Raw genomic sequence first — 14,389 nt, 5'->3', positions numbered from 1 at the left:
GAAAGGGGAAGGACTTTCGAAAAGGAGGGGCCTGCGTTGAATGACTGGCACCCGTGGCTACGGAATGCGGAAGGAGCCGGCGCTGGTCTGTTGTCACGTGACATATGAAACCGCTAGGACCTAGAAGGACAAGTTCTTCTTTTCCGGGAAAACCGGTGTTGTGGGAGTTTAAAAACAACCTGAGTGACAGATCCTATTGTATATGGATTGCTAGCAGAGGAGCTCATTTGACCCTTGTCTGCTTCAGTGTTTTTTTGTCTTGTCTTGGTTTTTTTGCCATCTCTCATAGGTGATCTTGGCACCAGCTGTGCAGCATTTCAGTCTGCACCAAGCAGTGGTGCTTATTTCTAAATAATTTGTGCCCAGTAAAAAGTAAGTGTGCGATTTTGGCAGTGCATGTGCACCTTAGACAGATTCCTAATCAAGTTGAGAGTTCTTTCCTCCTGCACTATCCCTGAACGGATTTCTGAAACAATACCGTAAATGTAATATTTTTCCCACATTTTCCCCCGCAGTTTCTGGAGTAGTTACTCCTATTCAGTAGTCAGAAGCTCAGGACATTGTTGCATCTGCCAGTATAAATATACCAAATATTCCTACAGGTGTGTCCCTTTGTCTATGCTTGAAGTTCTGTCTTATCCAGCCATTGCTTTATGAATACAGTGTCATTAACTCATGCTCCATTATTGTTCTATTGTTTGGATCTACTCTTGGCTGACAGAAAGACAAAACAAGAGGGTCCTAGATCAACAATGTTGAAGCTGAAAGTAACCTACTTTGGGGACATCATGAGAAGGCAGGATTCTTTGGAAAAGACAACGATGCTGGGAAAAGTGGAAGGCAGCAGGAGAAGAGGAAGACCGAATACGGGATGGACGGACTGCTTAAGGAAACCACAGGCTTCAGTTTGTAAGGAGGGCATATTCGGAGGCGACTGGATGGGAACTGGAAATGAGAATTGGAAAAACTTCACCCTTGACGGCCCTGTGCCAAATGCGTCCATTCGCGGCACCATTCCGTTGGTCCAAAAGACTCTTCTGCCGGACTCCATTCCCCAAGATCACGATTTACTACAACTCCCACCAGGCCCTTCTCCGATGGGCGGCTTACTTACGCCACCTTGTCGCCCCGCCCCTTCCTCGAGCGACGTCACTTTCGGGGGCATTCCGCCGAGGCCTGACTACGCTTCCCAGAAGGCAGCGCGCCGTTTCAAAGCCGGGCGCCGCTTAGGACGCGGCGGCGGGCTCGGCCGGGAGTCGTAGTTCCTCGAGTTCCTCCAGGGGGCTGAGAGGGGTGCGGGCGGGGGGGGGGGCAAAGAAGAAGCCTGTGACGTCAGAGAGGGCGTCGAGCGCTGAGGTGACGGACGGCCGGGGAGCGAAGAGAAGGCCGAGGAGCGGCTTGTTTATTCGACGCGGGCCTTTTTCTCTCTCTCTCTCCTGAGGGAAAGGAGGGCGCGCCGCCATGGCTGCCTGTAACACCTGCGCGGCGGCAGCGCGGCTCCTGAGCTCTTCTCTGCCGTCGGCCCGCCGAGGTAAGGGCGAGGGTGGGCGGCCGCCTTCTCCTCTTCCTCCTCCTCCCTCCGTCGGTTGGGGTCTCGGGCCAGGCCTTTGCCCCTCCGTGGGCATTTGACCAGCCGCCCCCTCAGCCTCGGCCTCTCTCCTGCTTCCTCCCCCTCCCCGACCAACGAGGCCTCCTCACCCCAGAGATGTGTCCCTGCTCCTTCCCTTGGCGTGCCAGTTATTTATTCAAAACGTCTCCACCCCGCCTTTCTCCTTAAAAAAAACCCAAGGCGGCTTACATCTTTAAAAGGCAATATTTAGGATGCAACAGGAGGGGGTCCAGGGAGCTTCTGGTTCGAAACTCTTCTTTGTCAACACCTCCCACCCAGCTTGACGATGGCTTCTAGCAGGCCCTTCCTTAATGTACTGAAAATATCCCCACCTCTGCCCCTTTCCCTTGGCTCGACACTCCTCCTGATCCGCACAACCTTTCCGACGGCTTCCAGTAGGCCCCCTCATTCCTTGGCTTTAAAAGTCCGTTTATTTATTAACAGCATCCTTTTCTAAGAAAAAAATGGCCCAAAGGAAAGTTTGTGAGAGCATAAGTCTTGTGTTTGTTTTTAAAACAGCTCCTTTTAAAATAGACCCTCTCCTCTTCTCCACCCCAAAGGTGGAGTTTAAAGGTGAAAACAAAGCTGTTTTCCCTGACCGGATTGTTGTTAGGCTTAGTCGAGGGGTTTCTGTTGGACCCCTTAAACCAGTGGTTCTTAGCTTTTTTTCATGTTGCAACCCCACTAGACAATCGCCAAGTAACCTGGGACGCCAGACCACCACGTTTGCATAAAAAGGCATTTTTTAACAGGGTAAAGTCATCCCATCTCAGAAAGCAGAGGCTTCTTTCTCCCCCTTCCCAAAGAAGCAGTTTCTCACTGGTACATATACATGCTAACTTTAATATTGTATCTCACTCTGAAAGTTCAGGGAAGAAATTATTTGACAAGGGCTACCACACATGTAAAGCAACCCACACACCCCAAGAAAACACTTTGCAATCCCTTTGGGGGATCATGACCCTCAACTGTCCTTATCATATCTGCTCTGTAACAAGGCCACCTGAGTTCAATGGGGCTTGCTCTGGAGTAAGTGTGTTTAGGATTTCCATAACTCTACAGTTTTGTACACACTTAATGGGTATAAACCCTTTTGAAGTTAGAGTCACTACCAAGAAGGCATGATTAGCTTTAAATTGCTGGTCTTGTGCTGATAAAGCTTTTGTAGTGATGGGTATTGTAATTACTGTACAATATTATTTAAATTTTCCGACCTTGTATTCTTTCCTAATTGCTTCAAGTTTTATTTTCTTGCTAGAGGAGTGGGATGTATTTAAATCAAGAATTTTTCTTTGTTTATACACATTGAAGGCTATCAAACTCATATTGGGATTCTAATTGGATTTCAATACATGTATTTGTCTGTTGATCAGTTTTTGTTCTACTTTATTTAAGAGATGTAAACTTGCAGTTTCATAAATGTTAGAATTAATTGGCTGAAATCTGGTAGTAAATAACAACTCAAGTAGGCTCATTGAATCAGTGGGACTTACATAGTTGTTGACTCACCAAATCACCACTAATTCGATTAGCCTACTCTAGTTGTGACTTACTATTGGATTTCAACCAGTGAGTTTTTTCTTAACAATCAGTGACAAAAACATGCCCTTTCTCATGCGAATCAACTAATACTTTCAACAGCTTCAAACAGTTCCCTCATTAATTACTTTCTTCTGATTTTATTTAAATATCTGTATACAGTATTAAGAGCACACCTTGTTTAGTTGGTCTGTCTGCTGGTAGAATGCCTAAAGTTTCTAACCCAAAAATTATTGTGCTGATTTTTTTTCTGACAGTGCAGTCTTGTATATGTGTATTCAAAAGCAAGTCCCACTGACCAGAATTTTGTTGTTATTTAAGTAAAGTTTGTGTGACTTGCTGTGGCTAATTGCAGATAATTGATGAAGTGCTGAGACACATCTCAGTAATGCAGTCAGGCATGTGATAGGCACACAACCAAGACACACTCTGGCATCTTGTTAATTAGCTGCAGTTATCCACAGCAAGTTGTGTAGAGCACATGTGAATGCCCATGTGCTTTGGAGTTGCAGCCTGAGTCATGGTTATGTCATACACAGTGCTGTAAAACCAACAGAAGCAAGGGATGAGAAGAGGTTTTTAACATTGCTTCATGTAGGCCAGAGGTCACAATCGGTACAGAGACGTGTTCAGTCCCCAACCTTGGTCTTTGGTTCTTCCGAAGGAGTTATGTAAGCTCTTTGACCTACTGCGTTGATGTAGTTTCTCAGGGTCTTCCACCTGCCACTGTGGTCAAGTATCCATATGGTATTACTATAACCCATGCAACTTAAAGCATCTTATTTTATCTGGAATGTTTTCAGAAGTTTTTTTGTAATGATATGCAACAGATTTCATGGAACTCTGGCTTTTTGATCAGAAGGCAGAGGATGCACCTGAACACTTGCATGGAGACTGCATGTAATTGTAAACATGTAACGTCATCCCCAAGGATACCAATATGAATAGCCCATGTCTTTTACTAGCACTTTTTATACCTGAGCTGAATGTGAACGGTGTTCTTTACCACAGTGCCATCCTTACTTCCAGATTTATGTACAGTTGGCATTCTTCTGAGTTTTCCTAACCGGCTGTTGTCTTACATTCCACTGGATCAAGAATAAATATTGTTTCACAGGGAGCATATCACTAAATGCACTCTAGTTGACGTTATTTTGTCACTAGGTGTTATTTGTCTTTGCAGTTAAAATGTGAACATGGGTTTATTTTTAAGCCTGAGATTTTTCAGTTTGACTTCTCTTACGGAGTTATAGAAGGTGAAAAAAACAAATTATTGTCTCTGGGTGGTAGGCAGGTTGTTACTTATTTATATAGTAGATATGCCACCTTTTTGTCAGGATTGGAATACAAGAGAAGTGGTCATAATTTTTCTGTATAAAACAAGGATTTATTTCTCTTTTAGGTATCACATGTGGCCGTTCCTGCCTTCCTGTTTTAGGAATAATTGGAACTTTTGAAGCCCAGTCTCTAAGACCTATTCCCTTTAGAACATTTTCAGAGACAGCAGTGTACTTTGCATCAAAAGATGGTGCAAGCAAAGATGGTTCAGGAGATGGCGGTAAGGTATGCAAACAATTTTAAGTAGACGTCTTGCCTCAAAAGAAAGCATTTCCACTTTTAAATTTTTAATACTTAAATTTTCTGAGACATTAAGGCATTCCAAATAAATGGTAACTGTATTTTGGGCTACACTTTGAATCTGTTGTTTCTCCTGTTTAAATACGGTTGCAGATGAGAAGAAAGTTTAGAGGCTCAGGTCACACTACATACCAGGCTATGTATAAGGAGACTTAAATGTGATTCGAAATGATGCTGCTCTCTGAAATTTAGAAAATCTTATTCATACATTGCACAGAAAAAGGCTACGATCTTTTGAAACTGAATAGGTGGACAATAAAACCAAATAAGTGGCTCTGAGCCCAAATTGCCTTGTATATTTGTAATCTCCAGTAATGTTTGGATTCTAAATTAAGATTTGATGTCTGACTTTAAGAAGAATAGTTATAAAAATCCTAGGGTTCCCCTTTAAATTAAAAACCATTATCTTGCCTTAAACTAATGGTTCTTTGTAGAAAAAGTTACCTTACACTTTGTAGGCAAGGCTGGCCCATAACCCTGATATGGGTTCACTGGCAGTGACCCAAGTCCTCCTCCTTCCATGTTGTCACTACCTGTTGACCTCTGCATTCTGTATTCATGTGAGGAATTCCTATATTATGAGACAAGATCTTCCACTTGCTTTGTATCTCCCTCTGGGCAATTAGAGAATTAGATCTGTAGTTGGAGAACAAATGAATAGGGAGCAGTGATGGTGACAAGATTGTGGGCCATCTAGAGTGGCCTTGGTAGCCAGATGGATGGTATAAAAATAAAATAAAAAATAAGTAAGTAAAGAGACGTTGTCCCTCTGCCTTTCTTTGCTAAACTTGCACTGATCTGGAACATGTACTGTTTATATAAATATATACTTTATGAAATGGCTTTAATGCCTTTCTTTGTACATACAGTATTAGTAAAAACATTTTGAAGTACATAAGTACTAAACCTTTTACAATCTAAAATTCCCCAAAAATGTATAAGCATGCTTAACTTCACTGTGAGCATTTGGCTTCTATTTTTGGATGACAAACAGCACAAAACAATAATATAGTGGAGAAAATGAGAGCAATGCACAGATACCTCAACTATATCTCTTCGTTAAACCAGCTGATGATATGTGGATCTAATTAGTAATCTGCTGTCTTGTTCTAACAATGAGTATCCTTTTTTATTGAATTCCACAGAAAACTCCAGGGGAAGGCAACAGTAAAAAAGCAAGTTCTGGAAGTTCTGGCAAAGGTGGAAACCAGCTGCGTTGCCCAAAGTGTGGTGACTTGTGCACACACGTGGAGACATTTGTGTGTAAGTTTTAGAAGAAAATTTTCTATAGTAAGGATGGGCAACCATCAGAGGTCCAGGAGCAACGTAGATTCCCACAATCCCCTTAGCAAAAATTCTTACAAAATGTTTTATTTAACTATACCCTCCCTTGCATTCTCTAGGGTCAAAAAACATACTTACGCAGTGGGGTATTGGGGGCTCCATGTTGCTCACTTTTGCTCTGTAGATCCATTTTCACTATAACGAAACAGTTACATTATTTGCCAAATTTGAATTGTGTCACAAGCAGGTTTACTTATGTATAAATGTGGGACTTCAGTCTAGATTTAATTTGAGATTATATCTGGCAAGTGGAGTGAATCTCCCATAGCCACATCTTAGCATAAGCGTCTTATATGCTGCATATAAGCTTTGTTCCCTTGATACTGTGATCCTTCTTTATTTGTTGTTTTGGCCCAACGTACAGAGTGCTTTGTAGAGGACAGTTAGCAAAGTGGGCTTCTGAAATGCTTGTGCATGTTCAACTGCCATCCTACTGGCACTTTCATGGTTTCAAGTGTATTACGAAATGGCGTCTAAGAAGCCTGTGTGCTGGGTAATTTTTTTTTTAATGTTTGAAAGTTGTGGTCTTTGGTATATAGTACTTCTGCTTTCCTATTTACTTCAGAAGAATTTGTTCTACATGTTGGCCATTGTCTATTCCTTTGCCTTATATTGTATGTTCGGTTTCATGTTAGCATGTTGGAATTAGCGAGGAGGGGGTTTTGCGAAGCAGGATTTTACCAAGCATAATTTCTAGAAATTAGTTGCTTTGTCTTTCTCAGCAGCCCTTGTTACATGGACAGTGTTTGTCCACCTGAGAGATGGGGCATGTAAAAAGTCATGGCCAAACAGTCATGGCCAAAAATATTGGCACCCTTGCAGTTCTGTCAGAAAATGCAACCCTACTCTCAGAAAATTGTTGCAGTTGCAAATGCTTTGGTACTCACATGTTCATGTCTTTGGTTTGCATTGGAACAACACACACAAAAAAGCAGAGAAGAAAAGTCAAACTGATATTTTTGGCCATGACTGTAGACGTTTAGTGATCAGAATTGCACTTTACCAGCGGAGAGCCCAATTCAGTACCTATTGTTAGAACAAGCAGTCCTCAGCATGCTGCAAAACAACAACCTCACTAATCAAGATGGTAGGAAGTTGATATATATTGGAAAGCACCTGCCTGTGTGGCAGACTTAAGTTCAGGAAGTTGTTTTTGAGGGAATTTTACATCCTGCATTACAATGTAAAAACTGCCATAATTGTATTTCTCATATTTGTTACTTGTCATTCCCACAGGGCATTCTGGGTGATATGCATGGGAGTTACTTTGTTTTGTCTTACTTTGTAAAGCAGATGAGTGTAATATCAGGGGAATGGCTCTAGATTTTCCTATTTATGTATATTTGTTGGGATATTTGTAAACCTTTTGGTATTAAAAGTATGAAACATACAAAACATACCAAATAGTAAAAATGCTTCATTAAATCAGCAGTGCTGATTAGTGAAGCAAAGACCCTAATCAGAGCTGCACAGGCAGCTATCTAGGCTTACTCTTAAGAAGCCACTAAAAAGGAGCTTCCTAGGATTAACCTTTATGCCTAATGAGGAATAAATAAATGAATTTATTTAAAATATTTTTATTCTGCCTTTCTCCTAAAGAAAGAACCCAGGCAAGCTTGCATAATTAAAACACAGTATAAAAAACTAACAGTAAATTATTGAAATATTTTAAAAGCATTAGATAAATACTATATTTAAAACGTTAGCTAAAAGCATTACTAAAACAGATTTAAAAGCAACAAAAATGCAAGGCATCCTGTATTAAAATCTCTTTTAAACTGAGTGCAGCTTGGTTCAGATGAGATAATAACCAATATCTGTTACACAGAGCCTTCAGAAAGAGCTTTTTGAATTAACTAGGCTTGTTACAGTGGAAAGAATATGAACTATCTTGGAAAGACTTATTTATTTAATGTTTGAATTTATATATCACACCATCTGGCAACCAGGCCACTCTGGGCGGTTAACAACAATATAAGGAATAATATTAAAAACACGATAAAAATAAATTAATACATAATTAGGAAAATTAAAATAGATGGCAATAAAGGTGGTAAAAAGGGAGCGTGAGATACTAGTGCTTAGGGAAAGCCTGGTGGAAGAGCCAGGTCTTCAGTGCTCTTTTGAACCATCCAGTGAAGGTGTCCAGGCGAATCTCAATAGGCAAGTTGTTCCATAGGCGGGGGGGCAACCACCAAGAAGGCCCAGTTTCTTGTTCTTTCCCTCTGGGCCTCCTTCGGGGTCAAGGCCCTCAACTGCCCTGCCTGTGAAGAACAGGTATTACAGACAGATCTGGTTGGGAGCAGGCATTCTGATAGGTAGCTAGGTCCTAAATCGTTTAGGGCTTTGAATGTTATTGTCATAACCTTGAAGTCCAGACGGAAACAAACCAATGAAGGGCGGCCAGAGTGAGGGAAATATGCTGGAATTTCTTCACCCCAGTTATTAATCTGACCTCCGAATTCTGGACCAGTTGAAGTCTCCGCATCAGCCTCAAGGGTAGCCCCACATAGAGAGCACTGCAGTAGTCTATTTTAGAGATTATGAGGGCATGAATCAGTGTCATGTGTATCTATGTATCAGCATCTTGTTTTCTACACCTTTGTCCTCATGGAGTAGTCGCTCCTTATAAGGACAGTGAATTTGAAGTCATGCACTTCAACTTTATTGCACTGGAGTGGAAGATTTCTTGAAGCAGTGAATGTGTTTTTAAAAAATTAAGCACTGAAGAAGTGAAATATTACTTCACTTCTTTATGGTGCATGCTGACACTGTATTATGTATCAGGAGACAGGTATCTTTTCAGCCCCGCATCTATCGGTACTTCCTCTGAAATCATTTTAGCATCATGCTCATGGTGCAGGGGTTATATCAGAACAAGCTCATGGGGTTGTCTCATGATGTGAGCCTTGACACAGACTTGTAAGGGTGGCCTTGCTGGCGTAGTGCAGCAAAAGCAATGAAGAGTCCAGGAATGTGTGTCAACTGAGGCACCAGTCTGTGCCTCTCATGAGGTGGACTGCTGTCCATGAAAGCTTATGCCATTACAAATAGATCTAAGTTTTCTAGTGAGGTGCTTTCTTTTAGCATGGAATGTTTTTGTAATCTCAACAGCGGTTGTGTTAACAAGATGAAAAAACACTCAGGCAATTGTCTCTGATAAATGAGAATTATTTCAGATTGTTCAAGTGCAGTTTGGTCTATCTGTTACTTTCCCACAATTAAAAGTTATTGAGTAGTTGTTGTTTATATCATACATTTCTAAAAGTACCCAGAATGAAATACAAGGTAGTTATTAAACCATGTAATATAATGAATAAAAAGGAAGGTATAGTAGGCTGTTTCTGAAAACAGTAGGAACATACAGGCAAGACAGAAAATAAAGCAAAAGATAAACCTAGTGGTAGAAGGAGTAAAAGAATGTATACAGTACATTAAAAATTGGAAAAATAGAATACGGGTAGCTTGTTAAAAAGCTATTAACGTAAAAGCTGCTTTGATTTCTGGTGAAAGGAAACATGACATATTTTAACTGGCAGGGTGTTTGAAATGTGCAGCAGCACCACAGAGGAGATGTTATTATTTGTGCCCAGTCACCTAATCTCCCAAGGATTCTAACACTGATCTCAATTACCATATAGGAGGAAGTAGTCTAAAGCTGCTGTGGGCAACTGCAGTGTTCCAGATGTTCTTGGACCACAACTTCCAGTAGTAGTATGCAGCAGCGAGGGTTCATGAGTGTTGTAGTCCAAAAAAAGACCTAGAGGATTGCAATAGTTTCAATTTCATCTAAATAAACCAGATTCTAAACCATTTCAGGGTTTACATGTTAGAACCATTCCCTATTTTGAAGCAAATATGAGAGTGACATAGCATAAATTATATGATCCTGCCTGGATGTGCCTGACAAAAGTCTACCACATTTTGGACCCATAGAGACTTCCAGGTTGCCTTGAAAGATAGCCCTATTTACAGTAAACAACAATAAGAAATTTTGGATGCAGCTGCAGTAGGGATGATTTAAGCCAAGTCTCTCTTCTACAGAAAAGAGTACAGCTGGAATATTAGCCAAACCTGATAAAAGGCACTTGTGACAACCACTGGCAAAAACATCCAGGAAACCAGTGAAGTAAGATGTGCCTCTAAGCACACCAGCCATGAATGTCTCATTCAGAACAGGTTGAACCACCTCATCGAGACAGTCAGTAGTTTTGACTAATAGTACCTGTGTTTGCTCCAAATTAAGTTTCAACTTGTTAACTTTGCCTCCTCTTGTACTGATTCTATGCAAAGGATTGTTAGTTCCACCGTTTCCATGAAAAAATGAGAGGCAGAGCTTTGCTTCATCAGCATCTTTGTGACTTCTCAGTGCAACCCTCTGGATTATGTACATTTTCATGTAGTCATTAGAAAGCATGGGAAGGAAAATAGAATCCTGTGGTATGCTAAGCTTCTGTGCAGCAGTTAAATAGTCTGTTTATGCTAGCATGGATGATGTTGGCCCACTGACTAAAAATCTTCTGGTGTCTGTGACATAGTGGGCATAAATGTACTCTTAATCCTGTGGAACAAAACCAGGTTTGCTTGGTATTTGAGTGTGTGATATCAGTTCTCAAAGTGTCTTCAAAGGTGTAAAAGTTTGAAGTGGCATATTGCACTGACTGATCTTTTATGTGAAAGATTGTCATACAGAAGATGGGCAGGATTTGTTCTCAATCATCCAAGAGTGCAGGACATGCAATAATGGGCTTGAGTTACAGGAAGCCAGATTTTGGTTGAATATCAAGGAAAATGTCGTAACTATTAGAGCAGTAGGGCAATGAGATCAATTACCTTGGGAGGTGGTAAGTGCTCCAACACTGCAGGCATCCAAGAGAACATTAGACAACCACCTGTCAGATGTACTTTGATTTAGATTTCTGTATTGAGCAGGGGGTTGGACTTGATGGCCTTATAGGCCCCTACCACCTCCACTATTTTATGATTCTGTGTGGAAGAAGTCATGCAGTACCTACAAAGGCCTGCAGTCATTACAGGTCAGTGGCAGAAATGAAACTGTCTGATTGAAATTTGGTGTATGTTTCGTTGTTTTTTTGGCATCTTTATTGCTCAGTAGAATAGATGCCACCAAATTTATTTTAAGGAGAGGAAAGAAATGTATAATATATTTTTCTTCTTTATGGTTTTGTCTCTAGAGCAGTGGTCCCCAACCGTGGGCCTCCAGATGTTCTTGGACTTCAACTCCCAGAAATCTTGGCCAGCAGAGATGGTGGTGAAGGCTTTTGGGAGTCGTAGTCAAAGAACATCTGGAGGCCCAAGGTGGTGGTGGGGACCACTGCTCTAGAGGGCCTTTTCTAAAGTGAATCTCCTCAGCAGGGCCCAACTGTTTGTGATCTAATTAGCGTTGTATCTGCTGCAGCCCCATGCTGCTTTATTCTGCAAAGCCGAGCAATAGAAATGACAGCTTCATTAGTAGAACATAGGTAGGCTCTGGCACTATAAAGGCATAGCATGCAAAAATTATGTACTTATATGAAACTATTGGCAGAACTTGTTGAATGGGCACACACAAGGCCATTCCAAAAATAAAATGTTTTTGATCCAGAAAAAGGAGGGAGAGGAGCATGGCGAAATAGCCTGTTGGTTTCTGGCACTCTGGCATGGAACAACTGTCCTTCAGGAAAGTAGTAGGCAATGGCCTTCATGTCTGTCTTGGTGCCTTTTTTGCAGGAGGTGTCCTTAAGGAGTTTGGTGCAGATCCAAGCTCATAGGTAACATATTAATATTGACATAAATATGACCCTGAATTTCCAAGCTATGGTGAAATGAAACTCTATCTGATCTGTATGTTGTACCTAGAGATATGCTTTGCTGATATTTGGTGTAATTGAGATCAGAATAGCTATACCAGGAATATCTACATTTGTGTGCTTTTCCCTTAATGTGAGTCAAGTGGAACTGTGGGGTCTGCTTTTTGTTGTCAAGAAAAGTTGAACCCTGCATCGTGTCTCACCTAACTCACTATACATTGTCACTTTAGATGCATTGGTTTAAAGCAGGCTTGTCCAACCTGCGGCCCGAGGGCCGCATGCGGCCCAGGTTGGCTCATAATGCGGCCCAGTGCAATTTTTTATTTTTAAAGAAATTCCAAAGTTTCAAGTTACACTGCCGGCGCTTGTGGCTGGAATGCAGCTGGGGCATGTCACAACAGTAGTAGGGGGGGAGAGGGAAGGAAGGAAGGAGTAGGAGGGGAGGGGGGAGGGGGCTGTGTGACTGCATTGTGCCGTCCCCATCAATAGGTGGGCCCCATAAAGCCACCAGAGTCGAACCTATCAGCCTCTGCTGTCTGAGATTGCAGCTGCCGGTAAGCGCGCTTGGAGCGGGGCTGCGGAGGATGGCTAGGGCTGCCCCCCCATGCAGCCCAAACCAAATTTATGCGCGGCCCAAACCAAATTTTCATCTTCTAATGTGGCCCAGGGAAGGTGAAAGGTTGGACACCCCTGGTTTAAAGCATTTGTTTATTGCCTTTCTTCCAAAGCATTTTACTGTAGGTTAACATTATTAAATAAAAATTTAAGCCATTAAAAATCAGATTAAAACCTTTAGAACAGTAGAATTTTAGTTACCTATCAGAGGCAGAATAGAGATGGAGTCAAACCTAACTTCCTTGATAGTTAAGTTTCGTAATCAAGTTTCTGCTGTACAGAGAGTCCTGTCATTTGTAACTACCAACCTTGCCTCTTGGGGTAGCAGGAGATGTAACAGAGCATTTGTTGAAGATTTCAAAGTCCAGGCAGTTATGCATGAGAGAAGGCTTGCCTTCCAGATATCCTGACCCGTGCTATTTGGGGCTTTTATAGATCAAAGCCAGCACCTTGAATTGAGCTGGGAAATAAATTGGAAGCTGGTGCACAGTTAAAAAATAATAATATATGGTCTCTAAAGTGTGCATCAGACAACAATCTAATCCCCTACATTTTTCTCTAGTTGTAGCTTCTGAATGCTTTTTGAGAGTAGCCACCATGCAGGGTTTATTACAATAATCTAATCAGGAGATAGATTAAACTCATGTTGTTATCAGGAGGGCCTCAGCCTTTAAGAGTAAGGTAGGAAAAGTGTGACACAGCGTGAGTTGGGCCTGTTTCCTAGCTAGTAGCTTCCCCTTTTGTATAGCTTTCCCCATCCCCCTGCAAGAAAAATTATGAGGTATTTGAATAAACATAGATCATTATACAGTACATGAAAAAAAATAAAACATCCCCTGAAAATAAGACCTAATGTGTTTTTTGGAGCAAAATTTAATATAAGACCCTATCTTATTTTTGGGAAAACATGGTAGTATCTGGTGATCTAAGTCTATTTAAGAAGAATAGTTCCTTTAAGCCTAGCTTTAGAAAGATTTTTGAAAACAAGGCTTTAACTTTATAGATCTTATAAATTAGCAGAAGTGAACCTCCCAATGTGTAATTGCAGCCAGTGGCAAATAATTGCTATTTCTAATGTTAGTTGTCATGATGTCATGACGTCTACATTGGCTTGATCATGTCATGAGAATGGCTGATGGTCGCATTCCAAAGGATCTCCTATATGGAGAATTACTGCAGGGAAATTGCCCCAGAGGGAGACCACAGCTGCAATACAAGGACATCTGCAAGCAGGATCTGAAGGCCTTAGGAATAGACCTCAACAGATGGGAAACCTTGACATCTGAACATCCAACCGGGAGGCAGGTGGTGCAGCATGGCCTCTCCCAATTTGAAGAGACCCTTGTCCAGTAGGCTGAGGCAAAGACGCAGTCCCAAAAGCAGCAAAATCAGGGAGCTGGACAGGGGACAGATTGTATTTGTCTTCAGTGTGGAAGGGATGGTCACTCTCGAATTGGCCTTCTGAGCCACACTAAACGCTGTTCCAAATCCTCTATTCAGAGCATGTTACCATAGTCTCTCGAGACTTAAGGATGCCTACAGTATGTCATGATAGTCAAATGATTTAAAAACAAATGAGGTAGCCAGTTCAGACCTGTTGCCTATTGTGAAAAGTCTTGGGTTGAACCTAAAACCAAGAATATTTCAAGGGTTTCTCAGAAGAGATTCAGACTCCTTGACACTGACTATGGCTCTATGTTGGAATACAGGGATTTATTGTGGAAGGGTGTGTGCCTTTGTGCATATTTCATTGTAGAAATTGGGTTCCATGCCCTGGTTTATTTGTGAATAAGATAGACACACGAATAGCAGATATGCTGTCCCCATCACATAT

The 14,389-nt window shown here is 41.5% G+C and overlaps 1 protein-coding gene across 2 annotated transcripts in view; it reads left to right on the top strand.

The window, feature by feature from the left end:
- Window positions 1-1,317: 1,317 nt before the first annotated feature.
- The window catches only part of CLPX (caseinolytic mitochondrial matrix peptidase chaperone subunit X), a 31,033-nt gene continuing 17,961 nt past the window's right edge, over window positions 1,318-14,389 (top strand). Inside the window, exons 1-3 of one of the 2 annotated variants that reach the window (XM_020812176.3) lie at window positions 1,318-1,531; window positions 4,551-4,711; window positions 5,932-6,049. In XM_020812176.3, coding sequence (XP_020667835.1) covers window positions 1,462-1,531; window positions 4,551-4,711; window positions 5,932-6,049 — 349 coding nt within the window. In that variant the 5' untranslated portion in view covers window positions 1,318-1,461. The remainder of the gene's footprint in view (window positions 1,532-4,550; window positions 4,712-5,931; window positions 6,050-14,389) is intronic. The other variant, XM_020812175.3, reaches the window with a different exon arrangement.

The sequence above is a fragment of the Pogona vitticeps genome, chromosome 12 (assembly GCF_051106095.1).
Source record: "Pogona vitticeps strain Pit_001003342236 chromosome 12, PviZW2.1, whole genome shotgun sequence".
NCBI lineage: Eukaryota > Metazoa > Chordata > Lepidosauria > Squamata > Agamidae > Pogona > Pogona vitticeps.
This window is presented reverse-complemented; position numbering and strand designations above follow the sequence as displayed.